This window comes from Ochotona princeps, chromosome X (genome assembly GCF_030435755.1).
Source record: "Ochotona princeps isolate mOchPri1 chromosome X, mOchPri1.hap1, whole genome shotgun sequence".
NCBI lineage: Eukaryota > Metazoa > Chordata > Mammalia > Lagomorpha > Ochotonidae > Ochotona > Ochotona princeps.
The window spans coordinates 92,649,978-92,677,535 of NC_080865.1; the positions used below are offsets into that span (position 1 = coordinate 92,649,978).

Genomic DNA, 27,558 nt, shown 5'->3' on the forward strand with positions numbered 1-27,558 from the left:
TTTTATATAATGCTTAGGGTGTTTTCCAATTAATATGTCTCACGTGAACAACACTGTTCTCTCTGCCCTCCATATAGTGATGGCCCTAACTCCAAATTCTTCCAGATAGACAAGGAGGAGAGCTGTAGATCTTGGGTCTGAGGGCATTGCTTTAAAAAAAAAAGCAACAATAACAAAAAACATGTTGTTGTTGTTGTTGTTTGTGGTTGTCATTGAGGACAGAACAAAAGCTGGGAAAGGCTGGGAAGAGAATGGAATTCCTTTTCCTGCCGCTGCCTGTAGGACACGGTGTTACCTTGTTTCCTCCTCACAAAGACCCCAGGCAAGAAAGGGATGAGGGCGGGGAGCTGCCAAATGGGGCAGAGAAAGCAAGGGCGCTGACCTCCAGATCTCTCGCTTGGCCTGTGATGCCTTTAGCAGAGCTGGGGGAGCCCAGCGGGAGTTGCAGATTTGGGCGAAAGTTAGGAAGAGTTAGTGAGTTCTATTTTCCACAGGATAATTGGTGGGTCAGTAGGTCCTGACAGGTCACGTGGTGCACAGTGGGTCATAACCTTTTAGCCAGTGAAAGAAACAAGCCATCCTTTCTATCCCTCTGAAAATCTTAATGCCCACCATATGTTTTACTGCCCGTGGCACATTACAGATCATAGGTCTACTTTTTTAAATGACAGAAAACCATACACCTATTGTTCTTGTCTTCATACATTTAACACTTACAAGAGCAATAGAAAAAGGTTTTTTTTTTTTTTTCACTGCAAGTGACTCCAGAGTGTATTTCATTTGCTGCAATAAGTATGTTTCCTCTCTACTGGCAAATCTTTCTACTCATTTTCAATACACCAAAATGCTTCTTTGAAGAAATTTTTAAAAATCCAGTTAAAAAAAAGTTGAGCCTCATTCCTAGTTAAATAGTATGTTAGAGCAGCCTTACTCACATTCTCATGTTGGTGGGGGCTTGGGGAAATTGATGGACCCTCTTCAAGCACTGATAGTGGCAAAGTAAATGCTTGAATCCTCTTTGGGGCCAATGTGCATGAAACACACCTAACTACCACACTCTCCCACTATCCTGGCTTTGGGACTTTCTCAAATTAATTTCTTGCAAATAATTCCCACAAGTATAAAGACTGCTGCTAAAGAATGTCCATGGCAATATTAAGAGAGCAAACAACTGGAATAACTTAAATATACCACAACTGAGTGACAGTTTAATCAATTAAGATTAGTTAGACAATGGAATAGCATACAGCTATTAAAAATAAAGAATAAATTTTAAACAATACATTTGTATTGCATTTTGTTTACTTTTGTAACATTTTGTATCCCAATAAAGGAAAACTTGGAGATTTCTTTCTCACTCTACTGGTCTATCATAGAAAATTTGCGGATGAATTCACAAGAAACTATTAATGATGATAATCTTAGGGGGAAGATTAGCTTGTGAAAGGAGCACAGGAAAGATTTTTTTATTCTGTCTTTTTTCCCCTCAGAGGACTCCTTTACTAAAACTGGGTGACATTAATAAGTGGACAGTAAAAAAAAAATCGTCATTCAGTTAATAAAAACAGTTGTGTTCCCCAGGACACAGGGCAGGAGCACTGAGTATCCTTCCCATGGGTCCAGTCAGGAGCTGGGCCTTGACTCAGCTGCTCCAGGGTTGTCCAGGGTTGCACTGGGAAGCTTTCAAAGGGAGGAAGGGAAATGGCAGGAAGAGGGGGAGGAAACTCAGCTGTCCCAGTGTGTGCATGCTCTCAGGAATCTGAGGAAGGGGTGGGAAAGGAGAAGCTCTGTTGGTTCTCTGGGTTTCAAGCCTGTGATGAATGGAATCTGCCTTGCTGCCAGTTGTCTCTCAGCCTTGCTGCATTGAGTCTGTGTGGCCAGGGATGTGGTAACTCCAAAGTGATACATCCAGGAAGAAGAATCTGAGGCCCCCCTGGAAAGATGCAAATTCATTTCCATGCGGAGTGGTCATGATCACAAGCCCCTGGGGCTACCCGAAGGGTCTGAAGCTTTACACATAGGGGTTGGAGAGTCATAACCCTATGTTGCATGGATAGGAAGAGTCACAAACCCTACTAGGAGCTGTGCTTCAGTCCCAGGCACTTACACTCCTCGGTGCCCTAGAAGTTACCAGTGGGTGCCAACTGGACAGGCAAGAGACAGGAAGACAGGGATGGTCCAGAGCTTTGACCTGTTTGATTTCAGGCCTATTTCTCCATCAATGGATGGGGGCAGAGTGGAGTGAAAGAGGCACACCGTCAAACCACAGCAGGAGGGCCAACAGCCCCAGAGTGGACTCCAGGGACTAACACGGTGCAGGGGGTAGAGGATTGGGGTGCAGGGGAGTGGGGGAGGCAAGACTGCCTTGCCAAACGTCCTGAGTTAGGACAGGCATGAGGTGTGTCCCCAAAAGAACAGTCCAAGTGTGCAGGGAAAGAGTAACAGTTAAGAAACCTCTTCTGTAGAGTGAGGCAAGTACTGAGGCAGCTACCCAGCCAGAATGCTAGGCACTGCGCAGGTGCTCAGGGAGTCCAAGAACCTAGATTCCTGTAGTGCTAGAGAGCAAGAGAAGGAAGAATCTACTCCAAGCCTGTTGTGGTAAGGAAGGAAACTGGAATCTGTGATCAGGCCAGTCAAGGTCTACTGGTTTATGGAGTGCTCTCAGGCTTGGGTCGGGGAGCAGGGGCTGCAGCCCCTACCTCCTGGGGCTCTGATGAGCAGGATCAGTGTATGCACCTGTCCCTTTGAAGAGCACCTCTTGTGCAGTCCCTTCAGAGCGCTGATGCCACTATAGGTTTTTTCTGTCTCTAGAAAGAGGGCCTATGTGGACCAAGGGAGAGGAGAGGCACATGGGAACCTTGTGATGTGCTGGGCTCCATGTGGTGGGTGTGGAAGACAGGAAGATGTGAAGAGTATTGTTCCATTGCAGGCAGGGCCGCAAGGAATTTCCTGCTGCAGGGCCCAGTGGATGTCTCTACAACCACCTGAAGGCATTTCTGCCTCCCTTTGTATGGACACCGGACAACTCGGCTAAGATTTCTGTAATCTATTTAGCCATTGTTGGCCTCTGTGGAGTTGGTCTTTACTATCAATGTGAGCTTGGAAGTTGATGTTAGCAAAAGGGCCTTTTACAATTCGTGCTGACTCTGTCTCTGCTGCCCCCATTGGCCATTCTTAATCTTTAGCTCTCTCCTGTGATGTATTTCCTCCCTTAACTGATTCAAGACTAAGTTGTAGAATGAGGATTGTAGTAGGAATGTGTTACTGATTGATATGCACCATCTATTGAGAACTTCCTGACCACAGGGTCAGGATGGATAACATCCTGCTTTAAGGTGAAGCAGAATTATCCTTAGAAACAGCCACTTGACTCTGATGTAAAAAGTCTGTGCCAGAGCTTGTGACTGCTTCTGTATAAATAAAGTGGACAGCTTTCTCGCACTGTCCATTTCTGATCCTGGAATTATAGTGGTCCATCTATTTTCTTTACGCCTATTCCATGCACTCAGTTCCGAACTCAGCTGGAGCTGGAGTCCAGCAGTGAGGCAAGGTGAAACTTATGGGTGGGAAGAGACAAGGTTGACAAAGAAAACATGTGTCTTGTGAGACAAAAATATGAGACCCTTTCATTTTGGTGTTGTCCTTCCTTGAACGAACCACTGGTGTGCCCTGGAAGTCCACAAGCAAGACCAAGGCAGATGCTACGAGGCAGGCAGCACAATAAAGAGTGGGAGTAACTGAATCAGGCTGTGGAAGAGGCCCAATGTATTTCAGATTTTCAAAGGGCATTGAAGCCTAGTTCAACCCAAGCAGCCCTACTATCCAGCCTACACACATGCTGGTGGGTGCCATTCTGTCTAGTCACCCCTGTCGCAGTCCTGGTTTTCTTGCTCACCAGTGGGTGTGGCAACCCAAGAGGCAAGTACCCACTGTTTCTCTGCTGGATTTTGCACTCTTCAGGTGGTTCTGCAGTTTAACTTGACAGAATTTCTGCTCGCCCCCCTCCCTGTGCCAGCATCTGCCAGCTGATGCTGCAGCAAAGCCCATCCAACCCTCACTCACTCTTTTTTTTTTTTTAATTATTTATTATTTAACTTCAGTAATTACATTGTATTATGTGACACAGTTACATAGATACTTGGGTTCTCCCCACCCCTCCCCAAACCCTCCCACCATGGTGGATTCCTCCACCTTGTTGCATAACCACAGCTCAAGTTCAGTTGAGATTTCCCCATTGCAAGCGTATACCAAACATAGAGTCCAGCATCTTATTGTCCCGTCAAGTTCAACGGCTTCTTAGGTATACCCTCTCTGGTCTGATGACAGAGCCAGCAGAGTATCATCCCAGTCAATTGAAAGCTCCAACATACCATCAGCAAAAATTTACATCATTATGGAATTAATTGACATAGTAATGAGTAACCAATATGTTAAAAGTAAATGCGGGTTCCCAGCCACCTTCTGTGACCACCTCACCTATACTTCAATTTTAGTTTATGCTACGAGGCAGGCAGCACAATAAAGAGTGGGAGTAACTGAATCAGGCTGTGGAAGAGGCCCAATGTATTTCAGATTTTCAAAGGGCATTGAAGCCTAGTTCAACCCAAGCAGCCCTACTATCCAGCCTACACACATGCTGGTGGGTGCCATTCTGTCTAGTCACCCCTGTCGCAGTCCTGGTTTTCTTGCTCACCAGTGGGTGTGGCAACCCAAGAGGCAAGTACCCACTGTTTCTCTGCTGGATTTTGCACTCTTCAGGTGGTTCTGCAGTTTAACTTGACAGAATTTCTGCTCGCCCCCCTCCCTGTGCCAGCATCTGCCAGCTGATGCTGCAGCAAAGCCCATCCAACCCTCACTCACTCTTATGCACGCACCAGTAGGAACAATCAAATCAGCCTGGCATTTCCCTAATCCAGCCCACATGAGGCCAACAGCTATTGTAGTACTGCCCCGCCTGGACTGCCCCATCCAAACTCAGGTTCTCTAGTGGGAATGATGGTCTAGCAGGGGTGCCCTCCACAGCACCCCCCTACTGGGTTAGGCCCTTTTATCCCTGGTCTCACATGAACTGGTTGGATGCTGAGACCCAGTCTGTCATGGCCCGCCTCTCCTTGGCATTTGCCAGTGGGTGCTGTAGCTTGGTCAGGTTTGGCCCACCCATAATTCCAACTCACGTTGGTGGGGGCTACAGCCTAGCCCAGCCCAGTCAGTCCCCAGTGAACTGGCTTGTGTTGTGACCCAACCGGCCTGACCCACACTCCATTCTGGTGCTCAGATTCACCAGTGGGTGATATGAACGGGCCTTGCCTGATTTGCCCTGACTGGGGCCAAACATATGCCGGTGAGTACTGGTCCCTGGCCTGGTCTGGGCTGCTCCCTATCGGGATTCTTGCTCTGTCAAGTTAAACTGCAAGCTCCTCCATCAGAACATCTCCCAACGCCAGATCTCGTGCACACCACTGGGTCCATGGTCCACCTTTACTTAGTCCACCTCCTGTCCTAGCAGAAACAGTGGCCTTTCCTGACTGACTCTCATCCATTCTGGTTTTTACTGTTGGGTGTTACAGCCCAGCCAAACCTGGTCCACACCCAGATAGAGCTCATACACAACTCAGCAGGGGCAGAGGCCTAGCCTAGCCTGTCCTACACCTACCCTGGTTCTCACGAGCACCACTGGGTACTGGAGTCTAGCGCCCCAGAGCCAGTTCCCAGTCCACACTTGTGCTGAGGGACCCTGCAGCCATGCCTAGACTAAATAACAGCCCCCATTTTGGCCTTTGCACTCACCAGTAGGAACCATAATCCAGCCAGGACGTCACCTTTTCTCCCCAACCAGGCCTATTCCCAGTCATAGATCTTGCACGTGCCAGTGATTGCTCTGACCCAGCTTGGTATAGCCCGCACCCCACCTGTCTTGGCATTTATCTTTGGATGCTATAGCCTGGCCTGACCCAGCCTGTCCCCAGTCCACACGCTCACTGGCGGGTGCTGGCACTTGGCCCTGCTCAGTCTGTTCCTGTCCCTGGCTCATGGAAACCAGTAGGTGTGACAGCCTAGCCCAGCATGGCCTGCGCTTTAGCCTGGTTTCCACATTTGCTGGTGAGCTAAGGTTTGCACTCCTCTGCCTAGTCCATTCCCTTTCAAAACCAGCCCACACATTAGCGAACAGTTGGAGCTACCTTGCCCAACCTGCCTGATTCCCAGGCCTGGACCACATGCTCACCAGTGGGAGTTATGACCCACTAGGGGAATTTCCCAAGTTCTCCCACTCAGCCCACTCTGAGACCCAGATTTCACGCATGCCAGTGGCTTTAGGCCCTTGCCTGGCATTACCTGCTTCTCCATCTTGGCCTATATGAACTGGTGAATGTTGCAGCTCAGCCCACCCCAAAGCCTGTTTTAGGGTGTATATGTGGGTGCTGCAGGCTGAACCTGCCCAGACTGTTCTCGGTCTCTGTACCTGTGAGTGTGGCAGGTTCTATGGTCACACTTATCCCAGCCCATCAACACTCCAACTTTTGAGCTAAGCAGCAGGATTTGCATTTCCACAGGGCTTGACCCACAAATCCTCCACAGAATCTATCCCCAGACTTGGTTCTCTTGTGTGCCGGTTATTGTCATGGCCCTGCCTAATGTGACCTATCCCCTATTCTGACATTCAGTCAGGTACTAGGTACTGCCCTGCTAGACAGACCCCCAGCCCTAGTTTGTGTGTGGACTGGCATGTGGTGGTCAGCAATGTTCCATGCTAACAAGCCCAACTCCAGATTCCCCTGTGGGTTGGTGCATGAGTCTTACCCATACAGGTCTTCTGGCCTCTCCCATCCAAACCACCAAATCTCAGTCTCCTCGCTTACCTGCAAGTACAGTGGCCCTGTCGTTGAGTGTCCCCAGGATTCATTCCTCACCTACACGTACTGTGGTATTATCTATGATTGTCCTTAGGCAGTAATTCCAGACCCCCAAGACCCCAGAGCTTGCCTGCCACCTGGCAGCTAGTCGGAAAAGCCTGGCTCTGTTGTCGCTCTGGCCACCTCCAAGCCCAGGATTCACCCACTGCTTGGCAGTGATGGATGGGGAGCTAGGATCCCTAGCAGGAATCCTGGCCCAGCATGGCTTCTACCAACCACAGCCATGTGGAAGGAAGATTCAAAAACCTGAATCTCAGACCTGGCGGCATGGCCTAGTGGCTGGAGTCCTCACCTTGAACGCCCTGGGATCCCATATGGGTGCCGGTTCAAATCCCGGCAGCTCCACTTCCCATCCAGCTCCCTGCTTGTGGCCTGGGAAAGCATCCAGGACAGCCCAATGCTTTGGGACCCTGCACCCGTGTGGGAGACCTAGAGGAAGTTCCCGGCTCCTGTTTCCAGATCAGCACAGCATTGGCCGTTGTGGTCACTTGGGGAGTGAATCATCGGACAGAGGATCTTCTGTCTCTGTCTCTCCTCCTCTCTGTATATCTGACTTTGTAATAAAAATAAATAAATCTTAAAAAAAAAAAAACCTGAATCTCTGAGCAGTCTTACCTGGACTCCGCTCACCAATGTGGCAGTCAGTGGTGGGCCGAGCCCCTGCTATATATATATATTTAAGATTTACTGTTTTCCTTGAAAGTCAGAGTTGCAGAGAGAGGAAGAGACACAGGGGAAAAGATATTCCATCTGTTCACTTGCCAAATGGCCATAATGGCTGGGTCTGATCCAGGCCGAAGCCAGGAGCCAAAAACTCCATCCGAGTCTCTCACATGGGTGGCAGAGGTCCAAGTACTTGGGACATTAGCTGATCCCTTCCCAGGCACGTTATCAGGAAGTGTACTCAGAAGCTAAGTAATCAGGACTCAAACTGACACTGATCCGAGATGCAGATTTCCCATGCAGTGACTAAATGTGCTCTACTTTAATACCCATTCCTGCTTTCAATTCTTTCAATTTCTTTCAAAAAATTTTTGAGGGTGTGGTGCAATGGCTTAATGTCTAGATCCTCACCTTGCAAGCACTGGGATCCTATATAGCCATTGGTGTATGTCCCAGCTACCCTACTTCCCACCTAGCTCCCTGCTTGTGGCCTGGGAAAGCAGTAGAGGATGGCCCAAAGCCTTGGGACCCTGCACCCATGTAGGAGACCCAGAAGAAGCTCCTGGCTCCTGGCTGCAGATTGGTTCAGCTCTGGCATTTGTGGCCACATGGGGAGTGAATCAATGGACGAAAATTCTTTCTGTCTTTCCTTCTTTCTGCAAATCTGCCTTTTCAATAAAAATAAGTACATCTTTAAGATAACAATCATAATAATCTAGAATCCTTTAGAGCTCTATGATTTAGAACTGTGTTATTCACAAATATTTGAGGATTTCCCAGATGTCTTTTTCTTAATAACAGTTACTATTAGTATTATGGAACTACAAAAATAATGACATAAATGGTAGGCATTTAACACAAAGCTTAAACTCAAATTTGGGCAATATACCAATCCTTATGAGAATGCCTGAGTTCAAATTCCTGCTCTGCTTCTGATTACAGCTTCCTGCTAAGGCACACCCGAGGAGTCAGGCCAATGATGGCCCCGAAGCATTTGAGAAGTGAACCAGTAGATGGAAGATATCTCTCTCTCTCTCTCTCTCTCTCTCTCTTGCCTTTCAAATAAAACAAAAATAAATAAATTTTTGAAATGGCCATGCAAGTTGAACTGTATAAAGAGATATTAATAAATGAGAAAAGTTTCAAGTGTTGTATGACCTTGAGAGCTATTATTTGAACATCACAAACTACTCTTTGGTTACTTAGAAATACATAGCGAAGTTAAACTGTTCACTAGAATAAATATTTATATAGAACTCTTAATTTGAAATACTAGAAATATGGAAAAGTTTAGAGTTTTTACTTCATTGTAAAAAAAGAAACATAGCAAGAGGACATCTTCTTCCAGAAAGATGGAGTAGCCGTGTTTTTTGTACTATCACTAGAATCAGAAATCCTGCACATTATATATAAGACAAACACAAAAGGATCCTGCAGGTTGGAGAGAAGGCACAGCAAACTGGTTAGAGACCATGGAACACAAAGACCAACACGGTGGAGAGTTTTCTGGGTTTTCATTTTGTGTCATGCATTCCATACCCACACATGAAGAAACTGGCAAGCTGGACATGCCAGTAGGAACAAAGGAGAAGCCCCAGTGAAAACCTGCGCTCCCTAACCAAAGGACCGGGAAAAGGGCACACCAGCAAGAAAGAAAACATTTTGCAAGAAATACTGCACTCCAGCCAAACACCACATCAAAAACTCTGTCCCCCACGCCCACACACGGGCAAATGCCACGTGAACAGCGCAGCACACCAGGAAGGTGCTGAGGAAGTGCACCAAAACTCCCACCAGGGGGATGTCAGAGAACGTGAAGTCAGAAGCCAGGCCTTTGTTCTTTGTCAACTCCCCTGATCACGTGGTATCAGTGGAGCGCACAGGAGAGCTTGACTCTCCACTGGGAGCAGCAGACAGATGTTCCTTCCTTTCCCTCCTGGGCTCAGTGTTAATCGTGTTGAACTGAGCCGTGATCCCTCCGCTGCTGTTGTCTGGGTGCAATAGTCAGAAAGGGGGTTAAATCCTAAAACACTGATTTGAAGAATTCTTTCCTGAAACCACCTGAGTCTAGGGTTTCTTCACGGAGGATTTTTAAATCAGAAACTTATTTTGTATATAAAAATTGCTACCAGATGTTTAGAAGAAGCTGAGAGCTACCAAACCAGTATATAACAAGGTTTCAAGATACAAGATCAACATATACAAATAACTGGTACTTTTTAAAAAAAAAAAAGATTCACTTCATTTTTGTTGGAAAGTCAGATATACAGAGAGGAGAAGAGACAGAGAGAGGAAGATCTTTCGTCAAATGATTCACTCCCTAAGCGGCTGCAAGGGCCATAGCTGAGCTGATGCAAATCCAGGAGCCTCCTCTGGGTCCCCCACATGGGTGCAGGATCCCAAGGCTTTGGGCTGTCCTGGACTGCTTTTCCAGGCTACAAGCAGGGAGCTGGATGGAAAACAGGGCAGCCAGAATTAGAACCAGCACCCATATGGGATCCCGGCATGTGTAAAGTGAGGAATTTAGCCGCTAGGCTACTGCACCAGACCCAACTGGTATTTCTATATATTAGCAATGGGCACTCAAAAATGAAATTAAGAAAATAATATCAGTCGAAGTGCCACAAAAAGAGTGGATTTTAGGAATAAATTTAACAAAGGGCAGGACTGAAAATAGTAATTGTGGCTGAAAGAAATTCATTAAAGACCCAAATAAATGGAAATGCTTCTCATGTTTATGAGTTAGAAGATTTCATCTTAATGGCAAGATTCCCCAAACTTACCTACAATATCAACCTGAATCCTGTAACAGTTGCAGCTACCTTTGCAGCAGAAATGGGTGATCATGTTCAAAATTCCTATGTAAACAGAAAAGATTGAGAATAGCTAAAATAATCTTTTAAAGTAACAAAGTAGAAGACATATCTTTTAAGATTTGCTTTTTGTTGTTTTTAGTTTTACTTGAAAGGTTGAGTAACAGAAAGGCTGAGAGACAGAAAGTACTCTTCCGTCTGCTGGTTCACTCCTCACCAGTCCGAGCCGGGCCAGGCAGAAGCCAGGATCCAGGAGCTGCATCTAGCTCTGCCATGCGAATGCCAGCGCCCAAACATATGAGCCATCAATCCACTGCCTCCCAGGACACATTAGCCAGAAGCTGGGTCAGAAGTAAAGGTGTTGGAAATCAAATCTGACTCCCTCTGATATGGGCTGTGGGTCTTTAAGTGGTAGATGAATACACTGCACCACGATGTCAACCACAGGATTCACATTTTCTGCTTTCAAAATTCATGTTTTTTTAAAGATTTATTTGTTTTTTATTGCAAAGTCAGATATACAGAGAGGAAGATCTTCCATCGGCTGATTCACTCCCCAAGTGGCTGCAAAGGCTGGAGCTGACCCGATCCAAAGCCAGGAGCCAAGAACCTCTTCTGTGTCTTCCATGTGGGTGCAGGCTCCCAGGGCTTTGGGCCATCCTTGACCGCTTTCCCAGGCCACAGGCAGGGAGCTGGATGGGAAGTGGGGCCGCAGCGATAAGTACCAGCACCCATAAGGGATCGCCCATAAGGGATCCCAGTGCAATCAAGGTGAGTACTTTAGCCACTAGGCTATTGCACTGGGCCCTCAAAATTAGTTTTAAAGCTATAGTGTGTTACTGGGATAAAAGCAGACCTAGAGGTCAACTGAGTGGTCTTGTGTGTAGTCATATATGTGTAATCAGTTGATTTTCAATGTGAGTCCCAGGAAAGCACAATGCAGAACCAAGCATCCTTATTACAAATGATGTTGGGATAACTGCAGATTCATGTACAAAAGAATGAAGTTGGACTCCTACCTCCCACCACAGTGAAAAATTAATTCAGGAGTAGAGTCGGCTCTCCCGCTAGTGGCATGTAGGTTCACTAGTCAATTGCTGTGGGTGGTGGCCTGGCAAGGGACGGAGACGAGGTCAGTAAATCTAAAATTATAAAAGCAAGTAAATTCATTTTTGTTTCTGTCTGTTGGGAGAGTGAATTAGTGGATGGAAGATTCTCTCTCTCCCCTCATTGTACCTGCCTGTAATTGTGCCTTTCAAATTAATAAACACATCTTTTAAAAAATAAGCAGTTTGCATGAAAGTTGCCTTAAATCAGAGATAACATTTGGTATTTGTCCTTTTGGGATTGATTTATTTCACTGAGCATAATGGTCGCTAGTTGGGACCATTTGGTTACAAACGGTAGAATTTCATTCTTTTTGATGGCTGAGTAGTATTCCATGGAGTACCTTCATGCAAATTGTAAGATCAATAACCCTTTCAATACTGCTTTTGCTGCAACTCTTGGGTTTTTATATTTTTGTTTTTATTTCATTTCTTCAAAATAGTTTCTTTTCTCTGATTAAATTATTTATTGGCTCATAAGTTACACAGTAGCATAATTTTCTCCAAGAAGGCTTTTTCTTTTCTTTTTCATTTCTTCATCGACACACTGGTTATTCAGCACCATGTTATTTAACTCCATGGTGTTGTAAATTTGCCTAACTTTATTCCTGTTGCTGATTTTGTTTTATGCCTTATCATTTAAGGAGATGTATAGTAACTATGTAGTAGAGACTATCATATCCAGATGTGAAAATGCAATGCAGTATGCATTTCTACTTCCAGATCAAAGGTGGACTCCCAGTGATGAAACTCTTGGATATATCTCGACAATAAGACGGTGGAACAAGTGAACAAAGCAGAATAAATACATACTAGAAGAGGCAATGCTGATAGTTTTGTAGAATTGAAGTGAGATACTGCAGTAGAACATCCAGAGAAAGAAAAGACAGTCCACTGTGAAACAAAGGACTCAGAACCGACAGCTAACTCCCAACAGCTACAGTGAAAGTCCTAGCCTTCCCAATAATGAACCTCAGTAGCATACACACTCTGTGATTCTATGTGTATGTACTCTTGCATTGGGAAAAAAGACAGAAATGGAGGGCATATGACTGATTGTCAGGTGAGAAGTGGATGTGGAATGCAGGTGCCTACAAATATAAAAAGGTGAACATGGGGCCAACATCGTCGTGGCACAACAAATTAAGCTGCTGGAGTCAGGTTTATGTTCCTGGCTTCTCTGCTTCTGATCCAGCCTCCTGCCAATGCCCCTGTGAGGTAGCAGGTGATGATCCAAATACTTGGGTGCCTAGTACCCACAGGGGAGACCCAGATGGAATTCCAGGCTCCTGGCTTCAACCTGGCACAGCCTCAGCCATTGCTGTCATTTGGGGAGAAAATCAACAGATGGAAGATCTCTCTGTCTCTGTCTCCATCTCTGCCTTTCAAATAATTAAGTCTTCTGAAATGGACAGCATGAGCGCATGAGGGATGCCTGTGGAGATGGAGACCGGGGCGGGGGTGGTGGGGTGCAACAGGGTAAAGGTACCTGAGATCTCTGCCATTTGTCACTACTGCATGTCAATGTACGGTTAGAGCAAAGTGCAAAACTTCATTTAAGACATTTCAAAGTATTTTAAAAGTGATTGCCTTCTTTTTTGGTATACCTTATGGAGCAAACATTTTAGAAACATTTTTAAAAAATCTTACAAAGTAAACAAATTTTCATGTATTTCATAATACAGTTTTAAGAGCAAGCAAGCATTCTTGCATGCTTTGGTAAATTACCAGATTCTTCTTTTTTTTTTTTTTTAAGATTTATTGGAAAGTCAGATATACAGAGAGTAGGAGAGACAGAGAAGATCTTCCACTCCCCAAGTGGCCACAATGGCTGGAGCTGAGCCAATCCGAAGCCAGGAGCCAGGAGCTTCTGGGTCTCCCACGTGGCTGCAAGGTCCCAGGGCTTTGGGCTGTCCTCTGCTGCTTTCCCAGGCCACAGGCAGGATGCCGGATGGGAAGCAGGGCTGCCAGGATTAGAACCAGTGCCCATATTGGATCCCGGGCGTGCAAGTTGAGGACCTTAACCACTATGCCATTGCGCCAGGCCCAATTGCCAGATTCTTTGTAGTTTGAATTTACTTCTAGCATTTAATTCCTCATATAGACCACATTATGAAATGCCTCCAGGAACTCCCTTAATTCAAAGAGCTTTCTTTCTGTTGTTGTTGGTTTGGGCTTTTTGCTGGTATCACTTTTTATGGGAGGTCTTCATCCTTTTTATCACCATCATTTTTCTCACTTATGTCAAGCTTGTCTTTGGAAAATTTCTCTGCGTATCTAGAATCCAGAATGACATCAGCATTTCTGTGGTTTGCTATTTCTTCTTTGATTGTACATATATTCTATCTGAAATTAAGTTCTATTCTTACTTTACATTTCTTTACTGGGCCTTTTTTCTTTCTTGGCCATTTCTCTCAATAAGTTTTGCAAAATAGCACTTGGGTGTATCATGGGATTCATGGAGGCAACACAGCTACATTCATTACTGTCTGTGCATAAACCAAGTAAACAGCTGTACAGTGACTAATTGCTGAAGAACTTTGATAATGTGATGTAATTGGTTATTGATCCTGACACACAGGTTGTTTATTTGTGGATTAGAGAGCTAGCAGCAATGCCTGCACTTTATGTAATTACTCATAGCTAATGCACTGTGGCAACTGATTTTGAGACATGTTGTTGGGCAACTTCTGTCATTTGACTGAACTATGGTAATAGAAGTGGGAACTGTCAGTAAATCCATTTTCCTTATTAGATTCTGTCTCCAAATAGTTGATATGTAACACTTTGTATATACTGCAAGAATCTTTCAATGGCACACTTTCATTTCTTCCTTCCCAATACCTGTACTATTGTTGCCACACATTTTGCTTTCATATAGGAGGAGGCTTCAGAAAATTGTGGAGGAGCAAGCATTTAGCCTAGTTGTTAAGAGGCTGGTTAACCTCACATTGGCATTTGCCGGCGGGTGTTGTAACCTGATCCTGCCCAGCCTGCCCCCAGTTCCAGCTCATGCTGGTGGGTGCTGCCACCCAGCCCAGCCCAGCCAGCCCCCAACCCAGGCCTAATGTGAGCTGGCTGGTGATGTGCAGGCCTATCCTGCACCCTGCCCTGGTTCTCAGGTCTGTCACTGGGTACTGTAAACTGGCCCAGCCTGGCCTGTCCCTGGTCCTGACCTACACATGCGCTGGCAGGTACTGTAACCTGGCTTGGTCTGGGTTGCTCCAAGCCTCAGTCCTTGCACTCACCTGCAGGGACTGCATCCTGGCAAAGGAGTTCCCCAAGCTCATCTATCAGGCTTCCTCCCAGTGACAGATCTCGCGCACACTACTGGGTCCTTGGCCCAGACTAACTTAGTTCACTTCCTGTGGCAGAAACAGTGGCCTTGACCAACCAGCCCATACCCATAGCAGTTCTTACTGTTGGGTGTTACAGCCCATCCTTATCTGGTCCACATCCAGACCCAACTCTTGCATAGTTCAATGGCTACTATGACCCTAGCCCAGCCTGCTCCACACCCACCTTGGCTCTCACGAGCATCAGTGTGTGCTAGAATCTAGCCCAGCCCAGCACACCCCAGTCCCAGTCCACACCCATGCCAAGGAATACTGTAGTCATGTCCAGTTGGGGTGTTCCCTTACCTCCCCAGCCTAGCCTGTTCTGCACCACTGATCTTGTGTGTGCCAGTGGTTGTTCTGACACAGCTCGTCATAGCCCATCCTCCATCCTGGCTTTGGATTGGCTCAGCTCCAGTGATTGCGGCCATTTTGAAGAGTGAACCAGCAGATCGAAGACTTTTCTCTGTCTTCTTTCCTGAAATCTGATGTGGCTTTCCAATTAAAAAAATATATTTGTTTATTTTTTTATTGGAAAGACAGATTTATAGAGAGAAGGACAGACAAAAAGAAAGAAAGATCTTTCATCTGCTGGTTTATTCCCCAAGTGGCCACAATGGCCAGATTGAGCCAATCGAAAACCAGGAGCCTCTTCAGGTCATCCAGGTGGGCGTAGGGTCCCAAGGTTTTGGGCCATCCTCCACTTCTCTCCCAGTTCACATGCAAGGAGCTGGAATTGAAGTGAAGCAACTGGGACTGGCAGATGCAAGGCAAGGATTTAGCCACTAGGCTATCACATCAGGCCCCCCAAATAAATAAATCTTAAAAAAGAAAAGAAATTGTCACACAGGTAAAACTTATTCCTAATGGTAGAAGTCTCAATAAATTTACCACCTTATGGGGTGGGCAGGGACCAGAAAAGTAGAAAAGATCTTTCTTGGGATCCTTGATTTGGGAGCTGTTTACATGAATGATTTGGGGAAATTAATTTTAAATTCTTTTTAAAAATTTATTCTTTTTTTGTTGGAAAGTCAGATATACAGAGAGAAGGAGAGACACGGAGAAAGATCTTCCATCCTCTGATGCACTTCCCAAGTGGCTGCAACAGCTAGAGCTGAGCCAATCCAAGGCTAGGACCTTCTTCCGGGTCTTTCATGTGAGTGCAGGGTCCCAAGGCCTTGGGCCGTCCTCAACTGCTTTCCCAGGCCACAGGCAGGGAGGTGGATGGGAAGTATAGCAGTTGGGACACAAACCCGGTGCCTATGTGGGATCCTGGCATGTGCAAGGCAAGGACTTCAGACACTAGTCTAAAGTGCTGTGCCTGAAAATTCATTTGAGTACACACTTAAGATTTCCACCTTTTGGGAGCTCGGCAGATGGCCTACTGGCTAAAGTCCTCGCCTGGAATGATCCAGTTGTAATCCTGGCAGCCCTGCTTCCCATCCATGCTCCCCACTTCCCTGCTTATGGCCGATGAGGGAGTGAATGAATGGACAGAAGATTTTCCTTTCTTTCTCTCTCTCCTCTCTCTATATGACTTTGCAATAAGAATAAATAAATCTTTTAAAAATAATTTCCACTTTTTTTTTCTGTTTGTGTGACTCAGAGTAAATACTGGTTGTTGAGAACAACTTTTGAAAGCATAAGAGACTACTTTGGGAACTGACAAAAGGCAGCAGCGTCACACTGTGAGCAGTGTACAACGAGCAGCCCCCAGCAGGTTTCAAATGCAGGTAGGTGTGAGAGTGGTTCTGAGAAACTTCCGGGTAATACATGAGGAAACCATGGGCTGAGCTACAAGTCCCATGTCCCAGAAGAGGGGAAAACGCTATCCTGACCCAAGCTCCTTTGCTCTTTTTTTCCAAGGCCGAAATTCTGTCTAGGCTAGACCACTGTGCTGATTTGCAAGGGTATATGTGGTGCTGGAGGGTGGGGTACAAGTCACAATTCCAGCAACCCTGAAGCAAATCCTAGCACTTTCCAGAGCAAAACCTGGCGGCAGGGTAGGGGGAGGGGTGGTCCAGCAAGCCCACAGATCAGCCCTGCACCACTCCCCCTTAGCCCGCTATCATCGCAGTGTCCCTCAGACTTTGTGACTTCATCCAGCCCCTCCGTAACAATCCCGCTGTGGGTGGGGCTGCCTTGCACCCCGCTGCACCCTGACTTCAGCTCACTTGCCCTGAAGCCGTGTTTCTCCTCAGGCGGAAGCTGCCGAGCTGCCCTCCCCATCGGGCATGCTCAGTCCTCTGGCTGGGTTTTGCCGGACGGGCAGCAGCCGGCCCCAGGGCGTGCGTCCCCAGAGCCCCCCCCCCCCCCGGTCCCTTTAAATTGGACCAGTAGGTTGTTTGGCAACGGAGCAGCCCGCGCTGGCACTGCACTGCAGTAGCTGTGGCCCCGGCTTGACTGGCCGGGTCAAGATGGCCAGCACCCAGCCAGAGGCTGTGGCCCGCAGGTGCTGGCCGCCTTCGGAGAATCGGAGACAAGACTGTCCAGACCACGCCCAAGCTTGCAGGTATGTCTGAGGAAGGGCCAGCAGGCCTGCCTGCCCCTCTTCTTTCCAGGCCCAGGTGCAGGAGTTAGGGGGAGGTTGGGAGGCAAAGACTGACGGGAGCCCCGGCGAACCCATCGTCAGCCAGGCTCTTCCTTCCTTCAGAGTCCCAGACTGGAGCTGGCCGGGGAAGGAGGGAAGCCGACGCAGGCGGATGTGTGGAAGGAGGAGCGGAGCCTGGCCTCTCCGGGACGGGACTGGGGAGGGGGAGAGTGTTACCTGTAGTGGGTCCCCCCCCTCACCCCGAACAGCACAGGAAACTTGAGCCACCTTCCATGGGCCGGAAGCATTGATGGCAGGAGTTTCAGTTAACCATTCACAGAGAAAACCTCCAAAGTATCCACACAAAGATACAGCTTTATAGGAGAATGTGATTCCCATACTAATAAAGTCTCCGCCTTGCGAGTTAAGGTGGCTCCGCATCTTTTCTTTGTAAAGGAAGAATTTCACACTAGTAACAAAGAGTTTGGGGGGGTGTGATGGTGATAAACCAATAAACGGTTCCAAGGAACAGGATTTCTCTAGTCCTTTGCTGCGTTGTCAGTAAATGACAAACAACAGAGAGGGCAATTTCTCCTGGGAAGTGAACCCTTGAGCTTGCCCTCAGGAGCCTGAAAGGTTAAGGGACTAATTGAAATCACTTCCCATTGCAGTGTTTGGGGATTTTGTTGTTGTTGTTGTTGTTTTCAAAGTGATTGATTCTGAAGGAGGGACAGCAAGGCCTGGGCCCCAGCCCTTGGCTAGCATGGCTCTTGGCAAATTCCTGAATGACCAGCAGGCTGCTGCTGTCTCCTCCAGGACTGCCTCGTGTGTTCATAGGTGGGAGAGGGACGGAGACACCACATGGACTCGAATGTCACTGTGATTCACATCCCGTTTGGATTGCTTAGGGGAAGTAGGTTTAGTGGCAAACAAGTTGGGACAAATGGGTTGACAACTGAAAAGGAGAACTACCACTAAGTGCTTAGCATCACATTTCAAACAGGCCAAGAAATATTCTAAAAATATCACTTGTAATTTAAAAATATATGTATGTACTGGTTACTCAAAACCATGTCAATTCCATAATGTTGCAAACTGCTGTTGATGTTATATTGGGACTCTTAATTGACTGTGATGATATTCTACCAGCTCTAAGTTCGGACCAGAAATGGTCTCCCCAAGAAACTGTTCAACCCATCTGGACAATAAGTAGCTGGACTCTATGCTTGGTATACGTTTGCAAGGAAAGAATCTTGATTGAATTTGAACTGTAATACTGCATCAAGGTGGAGGAATCCACCAGGGGGGAGGGGCGTGGGGAGGGGTGGGGGGATTCCCAGAGCCTATGAAACTGTCACATAATGCAAAATAATTAATAAATATATATATATGTATAGATATTTACGAGAGAGAGAGAGAGAGAGAGAGCTACAGAGAGTTCCCATCCACTGACCCACTCCCCAGAGCTCAGCCTAGCTCTCCCACTTGGGCGGCAGGGACACACCCACTTGTCCCCATAATGTGCAGTGACAGGAAGCTTGGGATGCGGGCATTGCACCTGGCAGCGTGACCACTAGGCCAGCTGCCTCTGTCACTCGGGCCTCTCAGCTGGATGTCAGATACAAACGTGGCTCTGGGTCTCCTGGCTCCTTGTATTTCCTGATTATGCTGAGGGGCGTGGAATTTTGTTTTCTAGCTCAAGCTGGAGGGGTGTGACGGCATTCTGTGGAAGACCTCAGACCTCAAGATACGTAAGTACACTTGTGCTGGCTGCTGTCCTGTTGTGGTTGTTTAGAAATGCAGAGCCTTACCCAACACAAATCTTCAACTGGGGAACTAAATCATCAGTCTGCACAGTCAATATCCCTTTGGAAAGGCCTCACACAAATAGGAGAGAAAAGTGTTTTTGAAGACTGTAGCTAAGCTGACTGAACTTCAAGGGGAAAATATATTTAGAAAAACCTTCAATTAGAATCAAAGCATTAGAGCATTTTTCAGAAGAAGATTAAGGATCATGCATTCAGCAAATGTCTAGCAAGGGCTGCTATGTGGCAGGGAGCAAGGATGCAAAAGTGAGTAATGTTAGTTATTTTTAAAAATTAGAGTTCTAGTCCATACATTATTACGATAGTATTATGCACAGCTAATTCCCACAACCTGGTTCTTTACCTTGAGCCGAAAACACCAGACACAACGAGGTATTTTAGGAGGCTTATTCCAGCAGAGCAGGAACGGACAGGGTTGTGGGGAGGAGAGGAGGAAAAAAGGGAAGGAAAGGGGGGGAAGTCGGAAGAAGAGAGAGAAGAGCCACACCTGGGGCCTTTTTGTCACTCAGGTGTGCCTGCAAGGTGTGGGAGCGGGGGATTGGGAGGGATTGAGGGCAGGCCCCAGGGGATTGGTGCCTGAGACTGTCACAGGTGAATGCCTAAGAATGATTGGTAAGCAGGCAGAGTTGCGGCAGGGGCTGGGAGATTGGGGTGGGATTCTCAGATGAAATGGCTGATTGGTGGATGGCTGGACTGGCGCAAATTTCATTGGCTGTGAGGAAGAGGAAACGGTGCCCGGTCCAGGGTGGGATATTCGAATAACTCCTTACAAGTAAGGCAGCAGGTGATCAGAGCATAGAAGGTTAGTAAAGGTGTGTACAAAATGCTGTGCATGCCCGAGAAAAATGAGTGCAACTTCTCTCTGCTAATCTGCACGCTGATATCCAATGGTTTGTATTCTAAGGGAATTCTTGGTGAAGCAGATGTTAAGAAACATTCAAATATTTCAGATTGTAAAGGAAATGACCACTTTTCTGTTATTAGAGTCTGTTGAGCTTCAGAAATTTGGGGATATCAACAACTAATTTACAGGAGTTAAGGCTAATCCTTCCATAGGTAAGAGGGTTATGATTGAAGCTTCGGTTCCCTTCTGGTCGCTCTAATAGTGCCTACCTGTGTGTAAAAATTGACTTTTGCCAGTCTGTAAACTTGAAGATGGTAACTTGGAAGCACACATCCATGAAAAAAAGTTGTTTAACTGGCTGGTTTATGCTGGAAGGGAGGGTGAAGGAAAAACTTGCAAATGAACACAGATCATTGTCTAAGGTACTCTGGAAAAGGTACTGCCATTTCCACGTTCAGTGGTGTCTCTTAACCACTCAGGAAGCAGGTTTATTGGCTCTGTGTTTACACCTCAAGGAGAGGGACTCCCAGAAGGTAAGTCTTACTGCAGTTCTAAAAGTGTTGGTTGTTTGTTTCTACCACAGTCCATCTTCATATCCGTTCCTCTCTCAAGTATGTCCTCTCCTTTTCTTGGCTACTTTTGCACAGTGAACTATATTGATCTACAATGTTACAAGGCAGTCAGGATCCTCATTTTGGTATCTGATGGCTACCTGTAAGCTAGTGAAATGGAGTAGAAAATGAGGAAATTCCTTTATTGGTAGATGGGGAAAGTCAGAATCTTCTAGTAAGGAAGAAGAGTAATGATGGCAGAATTTTGTACCTGGAAAAGCTGGAAAAGGGGCGGGGGAGTTGAAAACCAGCGTTTTTAAATGAAGAGGAATTGGGCAGTTCAGGAATGACGCCAGGCTAAGTGACTTCCTTTGCAGCAGCCTCTCCTATTTCAGCCCAGCAGTTCTCTGAGCGGGCTAGTAGAGGGCCTTGGTCTTCACCTCTACTTGCAGGTGGCTGAGTGGCGGAGGGTAGGAAGGTTGCTCCAAGCAGATGGCCTTTGCAGCCATCTCCCCAGGTTATAGAGCTTAAGAGGGAGGATTCGTGTGAGATGGGAAGCAGCCTCTGGAACTCCTGTGGAACTCTTTCTCAGTCCCTGCCTACCCCTTTCCTGAAAAAATAACTGCATTTTGCAGGCAGATCTAGATTTATGGTCCTGAACATTTGAAACCCAATTCTAGTGCAAATGGGATAAGGCAACAGGAAGAAAAAAATTGATTGATTTCACCAATTTTCTCTAAAGCATGTGGTTTAAAATGTGAATATTTTAGAAAACAATTAAATTTATATCCACTTAGTCCATGCGTACTCCCCTGGGTCCTACCTAGGAAGGGAATGTGAAGTGGTTTTGTGGATTTCTCCTTTTATAGTAAACCGTGGTTATTTTCTGAAGCTACTTCAGAATTAATGTGCATTTACCTGAGATTTTAATGAAACTGTGTACTTAAAGACCTACAATAATTACTCTCAGCTTAGTTTTCAGTAATTGTATTATATTAGATAGTATTGCTTTATATATCCATTTTCAATTTATCTTAACAGTGGTTCCCAAATTCTTTAAGTGGCGAAAGAACCATTTCCATGAGACAAGAGACCCTTTAATCTACAAAAATCTATGACTTTGATATTGCAAAAGAAGGAAGGAAATGATGGAAGGAAGGGAGGGATGGAGGGAGGAAAGAAGGAAGGAAGCAAGCAAGGAAGGAAGGAAAGAAAGGATGGAAGGAAGGAAGAAACAAAGGGAGGAAAGGAAAGGAGGGAGAGGGAGGAAAGAAGGAAGGAAACAAAAGAAAAAAGAACAAATGAGCAGGCAACAGTAATGAATGGTGATATTTTTGGTGAAATACTAACTGGAAGCATTAGGAATTCACCATTAACTTATATCAGACACAAATAAATAAGACACTGATGCCTTAAGAGTGTGGTAGCAGAGACTTCTGGGGGGAGGGGGGCGGCTCGCTGTCTTAAAGGACCACTACTGACACTTGTCATGTAATATCATCATGCCTGTTTTCCTGTCAGTGTTCTGGCTTCTTTCTTTACGTTTGTTTCCCTTGGACCTCTTTCCCCAACTCTTCAGTCTGTCAGTATCCAATGTAGTGTACTAGATAGGCACTGATAGTAATTAATGTTTGCAAATGACCCGCTACAAAAGCCTGCTTACACATCAAACAGTAATTTCTGGTTTGGCTTGGCTTCTGCCGCAACAAATTACCTAGTCAGCTTTATTGAGAACAAGATGGCTGCCAGACCATGGTTGGGGAGCGGCATTGTTTCAAAGCATATTCCTTGTCCTTGCCAAAGAATACTGAAGTCATACTCATGCTGCATATAAACAAACAATGCCATTGCAAAAAGAAAATGAGACTGGCAGCTTTTACCCCCAGCCCAGGCTTTGCCACACTCTGACTGGATTTGGGAACACGCACTTAAAAGCTATCTTGTCAATGAAAGAGGGGGGTAGAAAAGGAGCAGCTCCAAGACCCTTTGACCTTGCCCTGTGTAAGCCATGGGAGGGAAATTCCAAAAGGCTTTTCAAACCTTTCTTTTTCTGTCCTTTGATATGTGACACACAATTCTCCTTGCCCTACCACCCCCTTCATTTTTCCTCTCTCCTTTTGTGGCCCTTTAAAAGATACCTAAGCTTTGAAAATAGTGGGTTTTTTTTCTCAATTTGTGAAATGAAACTTAGCAGATGAATAAGGAGGATTTAGAACAAACACTGACCTGGAGACAGGGTCTCCATTTGACCGCTTAGATTATGTGGCCTTGTTCAAGTCACTTCACTTCTCTGAATTTCTGTTATGCGTGGACTCTTTCCATGTCTGTGAAAAGCATCGGTTTACACGGTTTGTTGGAAAGTATTTTCTTTCAAATTGCCAGAAAAGTATACAGAGATTCAGAAAAATAGTGAAAAAGTTCCTTTCTTTCTTTCTTTTTTTTTTTTTTTTAAGTGGTAGGTATGTGTGTTTTGTCAAAGATTTGTGGGAGGGTTGGATGTAGAGGTTACTTTTTCAAGGAGCAAAAATAATTAAAACAGTTTTCAATTTCATCCTTTGTCTTTGCTCAGACCTGCATCTCAGATATGTCACTATTGCTGTCTCCCAGTGCCCTCACTGGGCCTTTGCGCATCCTTTCCCTTATCAATCACACCAGTGCCTTTCATCCAGAATTAGGGGAGAGGACCAGTATGCTCTCCGCATGGCTACCTAATTAGAAGCATCATTATTTTTTACAGAATTATCTGGGAAAGATTTGACTGCCAATTAGCACTGCCCTCTTTAATGATGTCCTTTTTGTTTTCCTTTATGTTTACTAAAATAATTTCTACTCATCCCCACTCATATTTACAAAAAGAGGAAAACCAAGATGATGATGAGTTTTCTCTTTGAGAACAGATAGGTCACAGGGGTTTCTGTCTGATGATTACTAAAATAATGAAACCCAGAAAGCACTATTTCAAGAGAAGGGAGAGTCCACTCCAATTGCAAATGTGTGCCAGGAATTTCAAGTCTGAATTAATCAATATAGGCTTATTGACTAAACTTTAATAAACCTTAGCTTCTGCCTTCTGAACCAGTGATTTTTAACACCTTCCCTGAACTTCCATCTGAAAGGTGTGCTTTTTAAAGAGTATCTATCATTGCCTTTCCTCAAAGCAAATTAGTTGCCACTAGGGATGTACCCTTGAGGATATTGAGCACCATATTTCTTTTTTTTTTTAAGAAAAAAAAGAGATCAGTTTATTTGAAATTCAGAATTACAGAGAGACAGGGGAGAAAACACAGAGAGAGTGAGGTCTGCCATCTTCTAGTTCACTTTCCAATTGGTTGCAATGGCTAGAGATGGGCCAGGTCAAATGCCCAGGGGCCAGGAGCTTCATCCAGATCTTCCACATGGCCAGGGGCCTTTAGAAGCAAAACAGTTAGGACTGGAACTGGTGCCCATATGGGTGCCAGCACTACAGGCACAATGCTACAATGCCAGTCTTCTTAATCTGTTTTCAGAAATGGGCAAGAGGTATGTACAGTACCTGTAGGGACTGAATTTGTTTCTTCCTTGCCTGTAGCATTGCCTGTTTATGTTATGAAAAAGATGAGCAGTTATCTCATGGCATGGAATCATGAAGAAAATTCCTGTGTGTGTGTGTGTGTGTGATTTTCTGCATTCTCCAAAATTGCTACAAATAATAGAGAATATTAATTAAAATAGATACAACATTTGTCATTTTCATCACAAAGAGAAAATTATATTTATATGCTTTGGTAAAAAAAATAGACTGATTTTTCTCAGTGGTGACACAGATATATTCCAAGTAAATTAATGTATGAAATAAAGAATGCTATCCCCTTGTTCTTCCAGCCTGCCCTTTAAGGATAAGTGCAGTTATCAGCTTGGTGACTTCAGTTATCAGTGGCCCTCCAACATGTTGCTTAATCCTTCATTCCCTATTCTGTCAGAACTAGTTCTTCCTCTGTTTGAAGAGGAAGAACTTTTCAAAAAAAAAAAGCCCTGTAAAATTTATTATTACAGAAAATTGGCTGTGATTTGGTATGCTGAGTTTTCATCTAAAAACTACCCTAGAGTTAGTACCTTGAAAAAAACACATTTGGTGACAGTGAAAGTTTCAGTTGTTGACAGTAGGTTCTCATCATGAAGTTACTGTGAAAATGAATGGAATTCAAGACTTGGCTTGGCATTCTTGCCCAAGAGTGAAGCCCAAGACTGGAATAGCAGGAATTTATAGGTCAAGATAGAAGGGCATTTGGCAGAATTAGTCATAAGGAAGTCTGCGTGGTATGTTTTACCAAAAGCCGCTCATGTTGCATTAAGCCCTGATGTTAGTCAGTTTAAAGACTGAGTAAACAGTAGTCCAAGCCAAAAGACCCAGGAAAAAAATCAGACATATTAAAAGCACCAGTATCAACAATATTTTTATTGACTTCAAAACTTTGATTTTAAAACTGTGTTTTCACATGTACAGTTGCTTTTTTATAGAATTAACTCAGCCTATACTAAAAGGCTAATTGTGTAATTTACTGTTTATATTCACAGGATTGATGAATTCCTAAGCTGGACTGTCTGTAGAGCTTAGACAGTGCAGCCCTTATTTATTACATGAGAGCGGTGAGGCCTGAGTCCCTGGGTTAGGAGAGCCAGCCACTGAGCTCAGGCACCATTACCAGTGAGCCAGTGTTCTGAGTTCTTTCTAGTGTGCTAATTTGCCTTGATTTTACATTTTTTTTTCAGGAAGTGGAAGAAGTGCCTAAAACAATGGATGATAGAAAAAAACATTGGAAGGAGAATATGTTTACTCCTTTTTTTAATGCACAGTATATTCTAGAAGAGATTTCTCAGCCGGAATCTGTGGAACCAGCTACTGCAGAAAAGACCAAGAGGTTGGAAAGACTTTGTAATTTGTCCAGCAGAACGTTTCAAGAAACAAGTACAATTAAGAAGAAAGAATGTATTTCTCGATCAAATGAGAAAGAACAAGAACACAGTGTAAGAGAGATAAATATAAACATAACAAAGAATGCAACAGACACAAAATCTGCCTGCTGTGTATTATCTAGTTCAGATGTTGCAGCTAAAGAAAGCATTAATAGCAGGGATCACCCTACCTGGCGTAGAAGGGAAGTACCAGTTCATTTACAGCGACACAGTAGGAATAAATATACCAAAGGTATGTCAACAAAACTTCGCCTAGATATTCTGAATGATGAACTTGAAGAACTTAACACGAAATGCAAAAACATTGAAAAGGAATTTGAAACTGCCGAAAAAGAATTACTGAGCTCCAAAAATGACACCATCCCCCTAAATTTTCAGGGAACAATTGTGGATTCTTCAAGGAAAGACTGGGAACTTCAAGCATTGAGAAACGATCTGTGTAAAAAATCAGCCAATATACAAAACTTAACTGAGGAGCTCCAGCAAGCCAAAGAAACCATCTACAAGTTGAACCTAGAGAACCGGAACTTAAGAGAAGCTGTTAGAAAGTTAAAGCATCAAACTGAAGTTGGAAGCATACTTCTCAAAGAAGAAATGAAGCTGTACTATGAGTTGGAGATCGAGAAGATTCGTGCAGAGCTTGATGCGGTCAAGTATGAACTAAGAGCTGAGAAGAACCTGCAAGCAAGAAACAACCGAGCCTTAGAGCTGCTTAGAAAACACTTGGCATCAGCGGTAATATCATCAAGTGTCCAAGATGGCTTTTGTGGGGATTTCTTGTGAACTAAAAAAAATCTGTCATTGGACAAATCCTTGAGCCAAATCGATGTCTATTGTCCTTTTGTGTGTGTGTGTGTGTGTGTGTGTGTGTGTGTGTGTGTACCACTTAAAATGTGTGTAATAGGAAATAGTTTTCATTTGTGGTGAATTGCAATATCTGTAAAACTTGAAAACTTTGCTTTCATTCTCTCTGAATTCATTCATTCTAAAAAACTCATTCATTAGAGTTTCATTCTATTTCTAATGAAGTTATTGTGAGAATCCAAATGGAAGTGAAACTTCAGAAATATTTTATACTTATCTTTTTGAATACAAACTAACAACTTTTTTATTATCTTGTGAGCAATATGCCCTTGGCACATGAATATTCTTCCATCTGTGTTCATTGATGTTGACAATAAAAATGTTATGTGTACATGCTTAACACAGGACTATGAGACTTGTACCTGCCTGATCAAACTCCACGGGATACCAGAAATGTATCTGCTTTTTCAGACTCTACCCTTAATTAGGCACATAGAAACATCTCAGAGAAAATTGCAGTTTTCATCCTCCCCCGTACTGTTTTTGCTCATGCCTTCTCCTTTGTCCTGGCCCTGGTTCCCACTGATTGGAAGACGACTTTGGGAGTCACTGCTGTGACCTTTGCTCCAGCCTTGCTTTTGTCAGCTGTGGCTTTGCACTTTGTTATGTTGACCAGTAAGGGGCGTTGTTTACATAGTTCTTCCAAAATTCCACCAGAGGAAAGTTGCTAAAACTTCCTGCTCGGTTTTCATCATCACTTGGCCCGGATTGTGGTGAGAGGTATTGGATGTTATGTATGTAAGCTGCCGGTGAGCTGGCTTGATTTATATAGTAATCTGGCCCCCTTACGAGTCAAAATACACTACCTCAACCCTTTAATGGAAGTGATAGTTTATTTGCATTTGTTTTTATCAATCATCAGGATTCTTTGTGATGAGAGGTCTGTTTGTATGATATTGTTGAGCCAAATGCATAAGCCAAACGCAACAGCAGATGGGATGGGATACAACTGTAAGGGTGAAAGTGTCTTCTCTGTTAGGAAAACCGCCAGAATAGGAGTCACAACCTTTGTGTTCTAAAGCCTGCTCTAATGTTATCTAGTTAATTTATCTTCTAGGCCTAAAAGTTCCCCTGTGTAATATGAAGGAACACATCGATCATTAAGGTTCTGTTTAGTTCTAATTGCCTGTGATTTCCCCCTTAGTGATTTACTTGCAAGTGT

The 27,558-nt window shown here is 44.8% G+C and overlaps 1 protein-coding gene across 2 annotated transcripts; it reads left to right on the top strand.

Moving 5' to 3' along the window:
* The first annotated feature begins 16,971 nt into the window (after positions 1-16,971).
* On the top strand, positions 16,972-26,355 carry CCDC160 (coiled-coil domain containing 160). Of its 2 annotated transcripts, XM_058659200.1 has the most exons (3): positions 16,972-17,340; positions 19,055-19,109; positions 25,329-26,355. In XM_058659200.1, the coding sequence occupies exons 1-3, from the start codon at positions 17,246-17,248 to the stop codon at positions 26,313-26,315; spliced, it is 1,137 nt and encodes a 378-aa protein (XP_058515183.1). In that variant the 5' UTR covers positions 16,972-17,245; the 3' UTR covers positions 26,316-26,355. The 2 variants fall into 2 exon arrangements, with proteins under 2 accessions (XP_058515183.1, XP_004587846.2); XM_004587789.4 differs by lacking the exon at positions 19,055-19,109 and having other exon boundaries at positions 17,205-17,340.
* The last annotated feature ends 1,203 nt before the right edge of the window (positions 26,356-27,558 follow it).

What these genes read in the sequence shown, in the direction of transcription:
- CCDC160 (XM_058659200.1), top strand. Translation starts at nt 17,246, where the DNA reads ATGGCCAGCACCCAGCCAGAGGCTGTGGCCCGCAGGTGCTGGCCGCCT. An exon ending in GACCACGCCCAAGCTTGCAG is followed by an intron (nt 17,341 to 19,054) that starts GTATGTCTGAGG and finishes TTTGTTTTCTAG; the next exon opens with CTCAAGCTGGAGGGGTGTGA. An exon ending in GACCTCAGACCTCAAGATAC is followed by an intron (nt 19,110 to 25,328) that starts GTAAGTACACTT and finishes TTTTTTTTTCAG; the next exon opens with GAAGTGGAAGAAGTGCCTAA.